Source organism: Ciona robusta, chromosome 1, assembly GCF_009617815.1.
Source record: "Ciona robusta chromosome 1, ASM961781v2".
Taxonomy (NCBI): domain Eukaryota; kingdom Metazoa; phylum Chordata; class Ascidiacea; order Phlebobranchia; family Cionidae; genus Ciona; species Ciona robusta.
In genome coordinates this window covers 15,503,679-15,519,450 of record NC_143235.1, presented here as the reverse complement: position 1 = coordinate 15,519,450, position 15,772 = coordinate 15,503,679, and the positions used below count along the sequence as shown (strand labels likewise).

The 15,772-nt window shown below is 38.2% G+C and overlaps 2 protein-coding genes across 4 annotated transcripts; both read left to right on the top strand.

The window, feature by feature from the left end:
* Positions 1 to 27: 27 nt before the first annotated feature.
* LOC149743716 (peroxisomal acyl-coenzyme A oxidase 1-like) lies at positions 28 to 10,560 on the top strand. 3 transcript variants are annotated; one of them, XM_089893108.1, is made up of 15 exons: positions 28 to 217; positions 385 to 550; positions 2,294 to 2,454; positions 3,338 to 3,445; positions 4,176 to 4,295; positions 5,055 to 5,170; positions 5,575 to 5,744; positions 6,132 to 6,294; positions 6,928 to 7,118; positions 7,425 to 7,577; positions 8,082 to 8,187; positions 8,529 to 8,678; positions 9,006 to 9,115; positions 9,538 to 9,634; positions 10,056 to 10,560. In XM_089893108.1, the coding sequence occupies exons 1-15, from the start codon at positions 97 to 99 to the stop codon at positions 10,116 to 10,118; spliced, it is 1,995 nt and encodes a 664-aa protein (XP_089749234.1). In that variant the 5' UTR covers positions 28 to 96; the 3' UTR covers positions 10,119 to 10,560. The 3 variants fall into 3 exon arrangements, with proteins under 3 accessions (XP_089749234.1, XP_089749237.1, XP_089749245.1); XM_089893111.1 differs by lacking the exon at positions 2,294 to 2,454 and adding an exon at positions 1,601 to 1,758; XM_089893119.1 differs by lacking the exons at positions 28 to 217; positions 385 to 550 and adding an exon at positions 1,618 to 1,758.
* Positions 10,561 to 10,696: 136 nt separating this feature from the next.
* On the top strand, positions 10,697 to 13,959 carry LOC149743715 (homeobox protein Hox-A7-like). The gene is made up of 4 exons (XM_089893162.1): positions 10,697 to 12,045; positions 12,354 to 12,394; positions 12,639 to 12,888; positions 13,136 to 13,959. The coding sequence occupies exons 1-4, from the start codon at positions 11,904 to 11,906 to the stop codon at positions 13,369 to 13,371; spliced, it is 669 nt and encodes a 222-aa protein (XP_089749288.1). The 5' UTR covers positions 10,697 to 11,903; the 3' UTR covers positions 13,372 to 13,959.
* Positions 13,960 to 15,772: the final 1,813 nt, after the last annotated feature.

Sequence of the window (15,772 nt, the reverse complement as noted above, 5' to 3'; positions counted from 1 at the left end):
TAGTATTCCCTTATGTGTTTGTGTTTCGTATTTCCCATTAATTCCAGTTTTTGTTTTTAGGTTTAATTTTAAACTTGATTTGGCCAAAACATCGTAATGTCTGAAAGGATAAACCCAGACCTTCAGAAAGAAAGAGACGCAGCAACTTTTGACGTTGAAGAATTGTCAGTTCTTTTGCACAATGGAGCACATGAACTTGAGAAGAAACGTAAACTTGGTAAGGATGAACAATGTAACCTCAGTATTTTAATCTAATGTGTAATTACAATGTGAAAATTTTGTCTTTTAAAATTTTATAACGACTTGTTACCATGTTATACCGACTGTCGTTGTCTTGTCACGCGAGGATAAATAAGTTACATTCGTTCCCTTCCACCCCCGCAGAGGAATTAGTGAGGAACGACCCAGATTATAAAAGTCTTCCGTTTGACTTCCTGTCACGTGAAGCTCAGTATGAGGAAGGTGTCCGTCGGAGCACGATCGCTGTAGCGAAGAAAGATCAACTTGGTTCGTTGATCGAAAACCATGGAGATCTTATAACTTACAACACGTGAGTTGTTTTGTTGAAATTATATGAAGTGTTGATATATAGGCGTCAAACTTTATAAACACAGGGTGGCAGGGATAGTACGCACAATCCTGTGAAACAAATCTAACGTATTGGTTGTAATGTTTACTGATTAAGTGTAGAAAATTCTAGGGTTGCCCTGCCCACCCTGCCACCCCAGGTTTGGCGCCTATATTTAAGTCCTAAAGTTTACTTTATTTAAACCAACCAAGGCCATCTCACAGTAAACTTCTATAATTCCTATATGGGGTATTTTATAAAGTGGTTTATTAGGACAATTAAAATAAATAGCAAAAATAAAAATGGGAAATCTGCCATAAGGTTTCTATCAAATTAAAGACAGCGGTCTTTTTTTTAAACTTTTCTACTCGGCCACATTTAAGTAATCCCTAATATATGTTGTATAATTTGATTGGGTTAAATATGTCCTTTGGGCAAGACATTGTTCACACACCGTGGTAACTAATTGTCAGCTATACAGAAACACAAGTACAGACATTCCATATACTAACAAGCTTATTTAGATTGTTATTTCATGTATAATATGATCTTTAACTAATAAAAAATATTACCATTGATATATTGGAAGTGTCTCAGAAATACCGTGTGTGGAATATTTTAGTGTTGACCATTTAATTTAAAAACTTATTTTTATTTGGAAACACTGAATGTGAAACCGGGTATTGTGAACTAAATAAATTGATTTATAAAATTAAATTTTGTAATTTTCACTAAAATTGCATGAAATTATAATTTGCACCATAATTTCATACCTTAGCTTTGCATGTCTAGATAATAATGCATCTTCAGTTACAAATCAAACATTACAACCAATATAATACAATGTCTCTATACGGGGCGTATCGCTACTAATCAACTTTCGTTAATCACAATTTAAATAAACAAATATTTTCTTTTGTGTAAGTAATTCTTAGAAACATGATAGAGAAATATGGGACACTATGTGTATACGGTATCCCATTTTACCCCACAGTATATACTATGTATCAGAATTGGTGATTTTTTGTTTAGAAACGTTGTCTCCCCGAATGTAATGTTTGATTTGAACTACGGTATGTTCGTACCAACACTGATTGGTCAAGGTACCCAGGAACAACAAGCTAAATGGCTGATACCGGCGTTGCAACATGAAATAATAGGAACGTATGCACAAACGGAGATGGGCCATGGTAGGAACCTAACTTAATGCATTATTAGATATATTATGGCCATATGGGTGAGGTTTTATGACCAGAGTTGGCCCATTACCCCAACATTGTATATGCACATTCTATTCTATATCGGTGAGGTCCTACAGTGAGGCACGCCATGGGACCTGGGATTTAAGTCAGAGTTGCCCCATTGCCCAAACACCCAGGGTGCTACCATCTAGACCCCACTGAGGCAGTTTATAGGTACTTAATAACAGAGTTTCTAGTATATAAGGGTGAGGTCTTCGGTGAGAAACGTAACGCTTGTTTCTCCGCAATAACTTGCATGTTGTAACAGCGCATCAATTACAATCATCTTGTTTTATTAATTAATTTCAACAAAATGCAATTAACAAATAATTAACAATTCAACCAATTAATCCAAATAATAAAGCAACATCGTAATACATTTCTACCCGGTCCCATCAACATTGGTGTAACATACTAAACATAGCAAGTCCAAAGTCCACACACTGTGTATGAGCCACTCCCATATTAAGTACATTGTTTGCAGTCATGTGGGAAGGGGTAAAGCGGGCCCATTCAACCTACACACAGGCATGTTCATCCCTACCCTGGTGAAACAAGGTTCACCGGAACAAGTTGCCAAGTGGTTGCCACTCAGTGAGAATTATCAGATAGTTGGAACCTACGCACAAACTGAGATGGGACACGGTACATTGAAAGTTTGTTTTATGTGGCTGAGCGGTTAGGTGATAGCTTTGTAACCGAAGGATACCGGGTTCAATGCTCGGTACTGATAGGTGTATGTGTACAGGGGCAAGACACTTGACGGACATTGCTCCGAACCAGTGGTCACTAGTGGGTTGAAGCATCGGGGGGTAATGGGCCAACTGTGCTATAAATCCCTGGTCCCATGGCGTAACATTCTGTAAAACCTCACCCATATACAATAGAATGTGCAACATATAAATTCCATGACGTGCCTCACTACAGGACCTCATCCATATAAAATAAAAGCCATGAAGTTTATGATAATTTAATCTTATCATTATTTTAAACATAAACAATTTATCTTTGCTTAAATTACCTCCATACTACACAGATGTTATAGTTCCACCAAAGTGTTTAGAATACAAAGTTTACCAGTGTAGCTTCACCGTCATAAGAATGTGGTTTAGTAACCTTCCTACCCAAACAGTAATGACACAGCTAACATTGGCCAAACAAATCCATGAATTTAAACAAATATAAAAGTTAGCCAATTATTTGCCACGCTGACGCACACCACACTTGTCACGTTTCACTTACAACCCCTAAATACAAGGATAATTTTTGCTGTTTTTTTTTGCCAGTCACTACTTTAGTGCATTTTCCATATCTCGGAAATAGAATTAACTTCACTATTAATCATTGTTAATAAAGTTACATACGTGGTAACTTGTAAGTGGGCACGAGGTGTATGAAACAGAACACCCGTGTTATAATGACTATTAGTACCCCACCAACAAACAAGTAACAATCAATTATAGCTTATTAAAACCCACACCAACCCCAATAAATACAACCCTCGTTATAACTCCCTTCAAATCACCAGGAACCTTTCTGCGTGGGTTGGAAACAACGGCCCATTACGACCCGCACACCCAGGAGTTTGTTCTCAATTCACCGACAACGACGTCTATCAAATGGTGGCCGGGGGCATGTGAGTGACATGGATATCATATTATTGTGACATAGATATCATATTATTGTGACATAGATATCATATTATTGTGACATAGATATCATATTATTGTGACATAGATATCATATTATTGTGACATAGATATCATATTATTGTGGCATAGATATCATATTATTGTAGCATAGATATCATAATATTGCCGATATTGTATGATGGGATATTGCCCAATATATATAAATGCCGCTGCAGCCAATATACTACCTTGTGCATTGTTGTTAAGTACTTACACATTCGCATAATCCGCACAGTGTTAATATATTGGGTGGGATATTTTATACCAAATAACCGCTGTATACCATGTTGGAATATCCCTGAGCATTATACTGCATTCACCAAGTACCTTGCATACATAGTTTGTCGCATATATTGTTTGTCTTTAACAAACAATACACATAAAGGTCACAAGTTAAATATCAATGGAAAGTTTGGATAGCACTGCATGGGTGTGGGGGTTACAATGCATTCACAATAATATTGGTTGAATGTATTTATTGTGCCGCACTTATAACATTAATGTTGGTAACAAAATAAATATAAAAAAGACCCAGAACACATTCTATATAGGTGAGGTCCTACACTGTGGCAGCCATGGGACCAACCAGCATTATGCTATAGTTGCCCATCACCATTACCCCGATACCCAACCTAAAATTTATAGAACATATATATACCTTCCGTGCATTAACAGTGGGCAAAACCTCCACGCACGCTGTTGTTCTCGCACAGTTATATACGTTGGGTAAATGCCATGGAATTCATGCGTTCGTCGTTCAACTCAGAAGTTTGGAGGATCATAAGTCTCTACCAGGTGTGTGTGTTATAAGGGCTGTGGTTTATGTTGTGCTGTTATCTATAATGTTTGAATATTTGTGGTAATATTGTGCATGGTACTTGTATATTTGCATGGTATATAAGTGATATAATGTTTGTAAACGATAATTATGTCACATACGGTGTGTGTGATAGAATATAAATATATTAATGTATGTTAATGGTAATGTATCTATGTTATAGTGTTTATAAAATGTGGTCATATATATTATAAGCTTAAGATATAATTGGTTTGTATTCATATAGATGTCAATTTTGAAACAGGAGTGACATCATATGTTTTAACACCTAGTTTTACCGTGCTGTTATGTGTCTATACAAACAAACAGAGCCAAAGTATATTGCATTCACCACATTAATCAATGAGGGTCCCTATGTTTGACAACTATGAGTGTAACTGTATTTTAACAATGTCACCCCAGATTTTACCCTGCTGTTAGGTGTCTATACAACCAAGCAGAGCTAAAGTATATTGCATTCACCACATTAATCAATGAGGTTCCCTATGTTTGACAACTATGAGTGTAACTGTATTTTAACAATGTCACCCCAGATTTTACCCTGCTGTTAGGTGTCTATACAAACAAGCAGAGCCAAAGTATATTGCATTCACCACATTAATCAATGAGGTTCCCTATGTTTGACAACTATGAGTGTAACTGTATTTTAACAATGTCACCCCAGATTTAATAATGATGATGTCATAATAGTGTTTGTTACATAACCATCAACACAGGAATAATGGTTGGGGATATTGGGCCAAAGTTCGGGTACGGCGCAAACGATAACGGTTTCCTGAAGTTGAGCAACCACAGAATACCGAGGGAGAATATGCTCATGAAATATTCAAAGGTGATGTTTTGTATGGTTGGGTGTTGTTGTAGTAGGGGGGGGTGTTGGCCCATTACCCCAACATTGTATATGCACATTCTATTCTGTATGGGTGGGGTCCTATACAGTGAGGCATGCCATGGGACCTGGGATTTAAGCCAGAGTTGGCCCATTACCCCAACATTGTATATGCACATTTTATTCTATATGGGTGAGGTCCTACAGTGAGGCACGCCTTGGAACTGGGATTTAGGCCAGAGTTGGTCCATTACCCCAACATTGTATATACATGAGGTCATATTGCTAGGCCTGACTAAAAGTGGTGATTTTTACCGTAAAACTAAATATAATAGATAAGTCATTATATTAATCGCTACTGAGCTACACCTACGTAACCCCCCCCTCATGTAGCTTTACACTTACAGGTTGCGCCCGATGGTTCGTACAGCAAACCCCCCAAGTCCACATTAACCTACGGGACGATGACATTCGTACGAGCCATGATAGTACGAGGGTCTGCACAAGCCATCGCACAGGGGGCGACCATCGCGATACGATACAGCGCTGTGAGGAGGCAGAGTGAGATGCGGCCTGGGTGAGTTGCGGGGTTATTGTGGGGGGTACGTGTTAATGTGCAAGGTAGTGTTTTATTGGGAAATGTGTTCCTGTTGTGTTTGTGGGTGAGAGTTTACCTGGTTATTCCTCCTTCATTGGGTGATGCACTCTTTCAGTGTTATCATCCTTTCTGCTGGATCTAACTTAGCCAACTCTTCTATGAAGTCACGGTTATAATGCATTTTGCAAATGAATTGTTAATCGACTTAATCCATTCACGTCTGTCACCAATTAGATATTGAAGCATTTGTGGATGCTATATCTGGTGTTGCAGAAATATCGAAACTTTAGAAATATTTACAAAATACCAAAATGTCTTCAATGCTAAGTTGATCTGACCTTTCACCAAAGTATATTCATTCCCCAGCGAACCGGAGCCTCAGGTCCTTAGTTACCCCACACAGCAGTACAAGTTGTTCCCACTACTTTGCGCGGCTTATGCTTTCCACTTTGTGCAAGTGAAGATGATTGAGGCCTACAGTGAAGTGACGGAACTTGTTAACAAGGGGGATTTCTCAAGAACGCAAGAGGTAAGGTGGAAACCTATGTTATATTGATGGGAGCACGGGGTTGGTCCACGAACCATAAAAGGCCAAGAAACAAAAACTGTCTTTTAGCTGCCTTTACCCATCTCTTCGTAGTTTAATTTAATGAAAGGTTGAGAAACACCTGGTTAGATAAAAGGATATTACACCCCCTGTTGATTAAATGTCATCTTCCTCTCACCTCTGACCCAACCCCACCAACCAACATTGTTTTCCAACCTCCCATACTTCTATGTTACATCCACCACTTATTAACCAAACAAGGTCGTGTTCAGAGATCTGTTTGTTGCTTCCAACACGCTGCATGTTTTCTTTTAAGCAAAACGGGCTGGCCATCTGTTCCAACAAAATTCTTACCACAAAATTTATTCGAGCAAAATTTGCTAAAATCCATTTAATGTCAATACATGTCGCACAACACAATTAAACAGTACTGACCTGGTCAAACCTCATGTAAGCATCCGTGCACTAATGTGCTTTTTCTCGTGCTATTATAAATTTTTTGAAAACAAATTATAAAAACCTTGTTTTTTTCTTTTGGATTTCTGTGTTTTCTGCATATGACAAATCACAATTATAAATCGTTGAATGTTGGATATTCACAACTACCTTCCCCAGCTTCATGCTTTATCATCTGGTTTGAAAGCTTATACATCAGCGATATCAAACACTGGTTTGGAAGTATGTCGCACTTCGTGTGGTGGGCATGGTTACTCTTGTGCGAGCGGTTTCCCCGCTTTATACACAAACTTCACGCCATCCGTAACTTATGAAGGAGAAAACACAGTGTTGTTGCTACAATGCGCAAGGTAACGAACATTTTTATTAATTATTTTATTAATATCTAAACTTTGGGTATGTTTATAACTTGACGCTGCTACCATTGTGGACGTATGTGTTCTTGGGCAAGACATTTAACGGCAATTGCTCCAACTCAGTGGTCACTAATGGGTTGTCCAAATTGTCAGCCGTATATAAAAACAATTACCCAAAGTTACATACGTGGTAACTTGAAGCGCTCACGAGGTGTATGAAACAGAACAGAGAACACCCATGTTATAACGAAACTCGTAATACTCCTTAAATTAACACCCCATTCACCTCACCCACCCCAGGTACTTGGTGAAATGCACCCGTGACTTGCGTAGCGGGGCAAAACTACCGGGCAGTGTTGCATATCTATCGTGTGGTTGTGATCCATCAAGTATAGGGAAGGACTTCACCAACGTCAAGACGCTCGATTCACTTTATAAACAACGAGCGCTGGGGTGAGTTCACCGATATATATATGGATTAGTTATATATAACCATTTTTGAATCAGTTATAATTATATATAAGCATACCTTTTGTTGTATAACTATATTTGATTGAATTAAAATGTTTTCAAACTTATTTGAATCGGTTCCGTTATAATTGTAAAACAGATCTCCCAACAGTTTTTATTTGTGATTTAAGGACTCACAAACTTTTTGTGTATGATCCCTTGTTGTAAAACATATAAAAAACAATTGTGTTATACACATACACATACACATATACATGTACTGTTGTGTTTCTATTAAAACTAACCAGTAAACCTATGTTTTACAAACCCACGTAAATACATTGAATTGGTGGACCAACGGAATATGAAAATATGTATGTAGATAAACATGCTCAAATGTGGTCTAAAGGTTTTTAAACTTTGTTGATAAGAATCTCTTCCTGAATAAGTTTTATTACCCATGGTGCTTCCCTTGACCTGCATTAACGTTAATTCAACCCATAACAGATTAATCAGGTTTGCGAGTGGCAAAGTAGACGCTTCAATGGACGGTGGAATGGACCTCGTTGGTGCGTTGAATGAATCGTCCGTACACCTTGTGCGGGCTGCAGTTGTGAGTATTTAACCGTGTTCATGCAGCTTTGTGGTTGGGTGATTGCATTGTAACCGAAGGGTACCGGGTTCAAGGCTCGGTAATGATAGGTGTATGTGGTCTTGGGCAAGACACTTGACATGAATTGCTCCAACCCAGGGGTCACTAATGTCATCCTGGGTGTTTGGGTAATGTGCCAATCCTGAATTAAATCCCAGATTCCATGGTATGCCTTGTTGGAATACAAAGTTTTACCAATATGTTTACCTTTAATAAAAGGTTTAAAAATAGAACTAACAACACATCATAGCCCATATAACCCCAACAAATTATAACATCTCGATCATACACCCCCACCCCAGGCCCACAGCCATTACTTTGTTGTTCGGAACTTCTTCGAGAAATTATCAAAGTTGACTTCGACCTCCCAACTCCTCATGGAGGTTCTACACCAGTTGTCGTTGTTCTACGCGCTTGACGGGATCGCTCAGCATAGTGGGGAGTTTCTTGAGGTCTGTGATGTCATAATATGTTTTTTTGTAATCACGCACAGAAATAAATTGTTGGTTGTTAGACAACACTGGTTTGTTGCTCAATGCTGCCACCATTGTGGGTGTATGTGTCCTTGGGCAAGAACACTTAACGACAATTGCTCCAACCCAGTGGTCACTAATCGGTTGTCTGAATCAACCATACTTAAAATCAATCACCCACAAAGTTGCATACGCGGTAACTTGTAAGCTTGCACGGGGTGTATGAAACAGAACATCCGTGTTATAACGACTGTCGTTTTATTCACAACCACAAAACAGCCATTATAATTAAACTTATTCCTCCAGGACGGTTTATTGAGTGGGGAAGATGTGAAACAGATACGACAACTAACAGTGGAAATGCTGCCGAAGATTCGTGTCAATGCTGTGGCTCTGGTGGATGCATTTGAGTTTGGGTACGTTGGTGCAGGGTGGGAAAATAGTGTGCAGGGTGCGAAAATAGCTGTATGGATATGCTCAGTGAAAATGACATAATGTAGCAATGGTACAAATATAGTCATTTGAAAAATAGTGTTTGCTGTAAGAAGTCATAGTTGGCTGCAGATAAATAGCGTGGTCCGGGAAAAAAGGAAAAAGGCAAAATCAGTGAAGCGGAATGAGCATTTAATTAAAAAAAGAAAGAAGGTAACCCAAGGAATTTAACGAGAGTTACTAGTTTAATGTTTGTAAAATATTAATATTAACTTTTATTTCCACTGCGCCAGCGAAGATCAGAAAGATGCAAAAAGATTGAAAAGATTATAAAAACAGAATATAGCGATAAAACGACAGCCTTTAAACCTGTTTACACTATGAATATCATACACTTATTATGCAGTGATGATGTCCTTGGTTCAGTGTTGGGGAGATACGATGGAAACGTTTACGAGAACCTTTTCAAATGGGCTCAGAATTCACCACTTAATAAAACGGATGTAAGTGTTTGGTTTGGTAATTCTTAACTTCTTTCATAGTAATGTGGGGTAAGATGGGATGTAGTCTTGTGGGGTAAGATGGGATATAGCCTTGTGGGGTAAGATGGGATGTAGTCTTGTGGGGCAAGATGGGATATAGTCTTGTGGGGTAAGATGGGATGTAGTAATGTGGGGTAAGATGGGATGTAGTAATGTGGGGTAAGATGGGATGTAGTAATGTGGGGTAAAATGGGATACATTAGCACAATGATCCCATATTTCCTGACCTGGTTTTGAACAATTAACAACCATTTTGTCCCATGTTACCCCACCCTGCTGTATAACTTGGAAGCAGACACGAGGTGTATGAAACAGAACACCTGTGTAATAACGACTTTTATTACCTTCATAAACAACTATCCCACTAACCCCCCCCCCGCAGGTTCATCCATCATACCATAAATATCTTCAACCTTTGCTGCAACGAAACAAATCAAAATTATGATTTCTATGAAGACCCCGGTGTTCTATGCAACAACTGATCATTGTATAATTGTTCCTCATAATGTGCAGTGTTACGTCATAATTAACCCGTGATTTCGCGCTTTTTATAATTATATGTGACGTCATAGTTGATTCTATATATAGCTAGGTGGGGTAAGATGGCCCGTCTTTTAACTTTCTTTTATCGTCCCATTTGGTTGAAATCAAATAATGTTTAAAAAATTCTACAACTGTTTCCTTACGACTACAAAAGCGGGTTGTTAATTGTTAAAAACTCAATTAGGGAAATATGGGATATTATGTGCTGATCCATCTTACCCCACAATAATATAACCCGCATTTATGACGTCACTATGTAATAATTGGTGCATTATTATAAGAAGCGAAAATCGATTGTTTAATCATAATATTCTCTATTGTTTAATAAACTCACAATTATGACATTTTTACTTACGTCATGTCTGGTGTGTGACGTCACAGTTGCGCGCTTTCCTGTGAAACAATGGTTGCAGGTTCGATACTCGTCGCTGCCACTATTACGGATGTATGTGTCCTTGGGCAAGACACGGCAATTGCTCCAACCCAGTGGTCACTAATGGGTTGTCCAAATTATTAAGCATAGAAAACAATCACCAACAAAATTACATACGTGGTAACTTGTAAGTGAGCACGAGGTGTATGAAACAGAACACCCGTGTTATAACGACTGTCGTTGCCCCGCTATGCGAGGATAAATAAGTTACATACGTGGTAACTTGTAAGCTGGCACGAGGTGTATGAAACAGAACACCTGTGTTATAACGACTGTCGTTGCCCAACCATGCGAGGATAAATAAGTTCCATTCATTACAATCCATGTACATTAGGATGGTTATAAATACCCCGCCCATATAAACGTTGCATACACCTTGATATATGACGCTTTTGTTACACGACGTTTTATTAATCGTTCACTAATTTACTGTCGCATGCGATCAATCGGCGTCTATGTTGGAACAGCGACCGCTTATTGGAGAACTATTCACTAAGACAAAGGACGTTATGACGTCACAATACCGCCCGTAAGCTATTGTTGACGTAGGCATCGGCGGATTGTTCAAAGCAATGTTCGAGAATTAATGACGTTTTGATAAAGACCGCGAAACCGGGACGCGAGAATTTCATCAAAGCGCTTAAATGTTGCTTTAATTATGACGTAACAATATAAAACTTCAATATTCTAGTATTACACAATACAATGTTTCGTATTTTTACATTTTATAAATTATTTCAAACATAAAAAAACAGCAATTACTGCCCAACAACACGCCTGTGCTTGTATCCAGGCATCTAAGCAGTAGCAGAGTTGTGTCGCGGGGCAATAAATATGAAATATGGCTTCTCTCTACCAGATGTTTTGATGCTATGTTATAGCAGCTTGTTTTATTGGCCATCATATTTTTATAACGTGCTGCTTATTCCAACTCGCAGCTGGTTTAAGGTTTGGGAGGGATTCGGTAACTTTGTGAGGCACTTGTGAAAACAAATCTGTTCCAGTCAGTTTTCAAAAGTACGGAGTTATGCGGGTGTTTAAAAGCTAATTATTAAAAGAATCGAGTTATACGAAATAAGTAACAAACATAAATCGAGTAAGTTATTTGTAACGTATTTCGAAGCACTTGATTCAGAGTTTCATGTCGTTGGAAGAATCGACCAACTTAAGATCAGGCTCAGACTTACGTCATTCATCCCAGTTGAATTATTAACAGTCAGTTTAATCTCAGATTAGGGTATTTACCAATTAGTAATGACGTCATCGTACTTTCTGCCGCCCCCTATAACCCTAAGAATGAGCGGGACTTACCCTTTCACCGCAGAACCCCCATGTACTTACCCCATCCAAGCACCCCAAACACGAGATAACATCGGCGGTTCACAGTTATTACAAGGTGACTACGTATTGTTTGATTTATAAGGCGCTGGTTCTATTAATATAAACTTGGCAACTTATATTTAAAACCTGATGAGGAACAGCAAATGACAGTCGTTATAACAAGCTAGAAAATAAATGGCTGTTAAACAACTCACAGTGGGTTGCAAACATTTAAATAAAACTATTGAAAATTTATTTTGAAAAAGTTTACATTGAGAAAAACACCGACTGTACAATAAGATCCAATCTTACTGCAGTTTCTTCCATAAATAATTATTTCCTTACAAACGTATTACGTGGATTATAATTAAACTTATTTCTTAGATTTCTCGCATTCTTACCGAAGCAAGCCAGGAACATTTGACGTAAGTATGTCCATGGGTTGGGTTAAGATGGGACATTCTTTTGTTCTGTTTTTTCCCAAGAATAATCACAAAATTTTATGAATGATCCCTCGCAGCTCTAACAAGGTTGTCGTTAATTGTTAAAAACTTGATTAGGAAATGTGGGGTATTATATGCTAACGGTATCCCATTTTACCCCACTGTACTATATATTACACCACAACCGTCTTACTCCATCTTATCGCATGTTCAAATCTCCTTACAGTACAGGGAGCCTACGTCATCTAGTTTCCCAAAAGTGACCACCGTTCCCCCACTCCCCCCCTCCTCTATGACGTCATATTACCATAGCAATATGACGTATGCACCTTATCCTTACATCACAATACCCGGTAGTGAGTCTTATAACACCTTCGTGGATGGTGGGGGGAAAGTACCCTCTATTGACGTAATTGATGACGAAACAAACGACAACAGTGATGTAGTTCCGGTATATCCATGGATGCGAACACATGGTAATATGTTTGTATAACTTTGAATAAATAGAGGTGAGGTCTTCAGTGAGGCACACCTGAGACCTGGGGTGTAGGTCTATTACCCCAACACCCAGGGTGCTACCATCTAGACCCCACTGAGGAAGTTTATAGACATTTAATTATAGAGATTCTATAGAAGTTAATACATTACAATGGATTTGTCGGATCCGTTGTTCCATTTACTGTGACATCTATATAACATCGTTTAAACAACCAGTCCCCACAGGAAGCCACCGTAGACGTGGCAGACAAACTTATTCCCGTCACCAGACATTGGAACTCGAGAAAGAGTTTCATTACAACCGTTACCTAACCCGTCGTCGCCGCATAGAGGTCGCCCATACTTTGTGTCTCACCGAACGTCAGATCAAGATATGGTTTCAAAACAGAAGGATGAAATGGAAGAAAGAAAATAAAGATATCGCGGAAAGTAACAATGAATGGTGTCGTGAGGAACAATAGATGGTTGTGACGTCATAACCCATCACAAGGATGACGTCTTAACATTGATGACGTCAATAACGTTATCACGTTTTATAAGAATGTTTCTAAAAGATTTTGTTTGAATTGTGCTTTTAAAAGTTCACGAAACAATTGTCGAAATATTCGTATTATTATGGTGGGGGGGGGGAGGGGTAAGATGGGACATCATTCTCTTTTCTCGTCCCGTTTATTAATATACAAAGAATATTTACATAATTATATAACCGTATCCCCACGACTCTAAAATAGCGTTGTTAATTGTTAAAAACACGGTTAGGGAAATATGGGATAATATGAGCTGATCCATCTTACCCCACAATATTCATTTAATACCGCATAGGGTTGTTTATGACGTCATACTAGCGAAGCGTTCGACCTTTGTTGAGAAATTGTTGGATTTTGAAACTCCTATAACTGACATAGAAACATCATATTTCATTGTTATGATTTCCTGTGTGCTGTTGCGACATCGATCACGTGGTGTGTTTGTACAACTCCAACCTGTATGATGAATTTGCGGGAAATATATGCGGATGGAAATGGCAAGTTACGTTTTGAATAAAGGGATATAGGCGGTCACGAGGGGGGTAACTGCAACAACATTTGCGGTTTATTTGTGTTTATTATTTAAAAAAAAAACGCGGGTATTATTTGCGAGTGAAAATGGTCATTTGAGACCAAAACATGAACTGTCTTACCACAAATTTTTTTATTCATTTTTTTTGAAATGGAAATTTATTTGTGGAACATGGTCGTATAATTACTTCACATAAGCTGAAGTGATTACTTTATTTATTCGCTTCTCATGTTTGTTTGCTTTGAATAACTTGACCGTGGTTTGATCGATGGTTTTAAATTTCTCTTATCTCCTTGAGTGTGATTGGTGGAAAAACATTCTTCAACGTCATAATGACGATTCATTACGCCACGGATGAATGACAATTGTCTTTCTGTGACGACATGTTATATATTATCTCTATTGTTGACTGTTTTTATTTGGGGTATTTATTATGTTGCAACACGGAGAGGTGTGTTGCCGTGTTTAAGTGAAATTGATAGCTGTTTACTAAACACAGTTAAATGTAGAATTGTACAAATATTAGTCGCCACAATCATGAACTATAGATGTTTCGGATAAATGAATGTTTTGAGTGAATGTAACTTATTTATCCTCGCATGGCGGGGCAACAACAGTCGTTATAACACGGGTGTTCTGTTTCATACACCTCGTGCCAGCTTACAAGTTACCACATATGTAACTTATTTATCCTCGCATGATGGCGGGGCAACGACAGTCGTTATAACACGGGTGTTCTGTTTCATACACCTCGTGCCAGCTTACAAGTTACCACATATGTAACTTATTTATCCTCGCATGGCGGGGCAACGACAGTTGTTATAACACGGGTGTTCTGTTTTATACACCTTGTGCCCGCTTACAAGTTACCACGTATGTAACTTTGTGGGGTGATTGTTTTTTAATTCCTAATTACTGTAACCGGCCAATACCATATTGTGACGTATTTGTAAGTTTTCAACCGTGAGTCCTGATGTAGTTTTGAACTCTTGCTCGCATCTATTCGATTAGATTCACTTGGATTAATTATACGCTTCAATTGAACTGATGTCAGGCAGCAATTGCTTACAAGGTCGGGGGAGCAATAAAAACATCAAGCAACCATAAACGTCCCTGCCTGCAAATGAACTCTTCACCCAGAGCTATCTTTCCGAGTCATTAAGAGAGCTTATTGGAGACAACGGTGGAACAACCATAGCAGGGAAGGCGGGTGTAGCGAACACTGTTATTATTATAGAAGCAACATTTCAATGCGTACAGGTTTAAAAATATCAGGTTTCAGCGGATATTGTTAAAGTTTAGGCGCTTGCTAGGGGAGTGTAAAGTATAGTAAATGTATAAATTGTGTTCTTTAAATGTTTTAATGTATTGACAGTGTTTAAAAATAAGGTTTTTGTTGCTAAGTTTATTTGTTAGGCGGATATTACGAATACACGTAACGTATAATTTTTTTCATAACTTCGAGTACGATATAACAAAGAGCAAACTAATTAAAATACCGAGAAGAAAAACGAATTAGGAACCCATGTTAACCATTCATGTACGTATATAATACTGTGGGGCAAGATGAATACCGTTAGCACATAATATCCCATATTTCCGAATCGTGTTTAAACAATTAACCACGCTCTTTCAAAGTCGCGAGAATATGGTTATATAAATCTAAAAATATTCTTTGTTTACTACTGAATAAGACGATAAAGGAGAATGAAAACATGAACCATCTTACCCCAACCCTTTTATATTTATACACGAAGTCGATGGGCAAAGGATAAAGCAGAAAGATTTAAAAATACGATATTT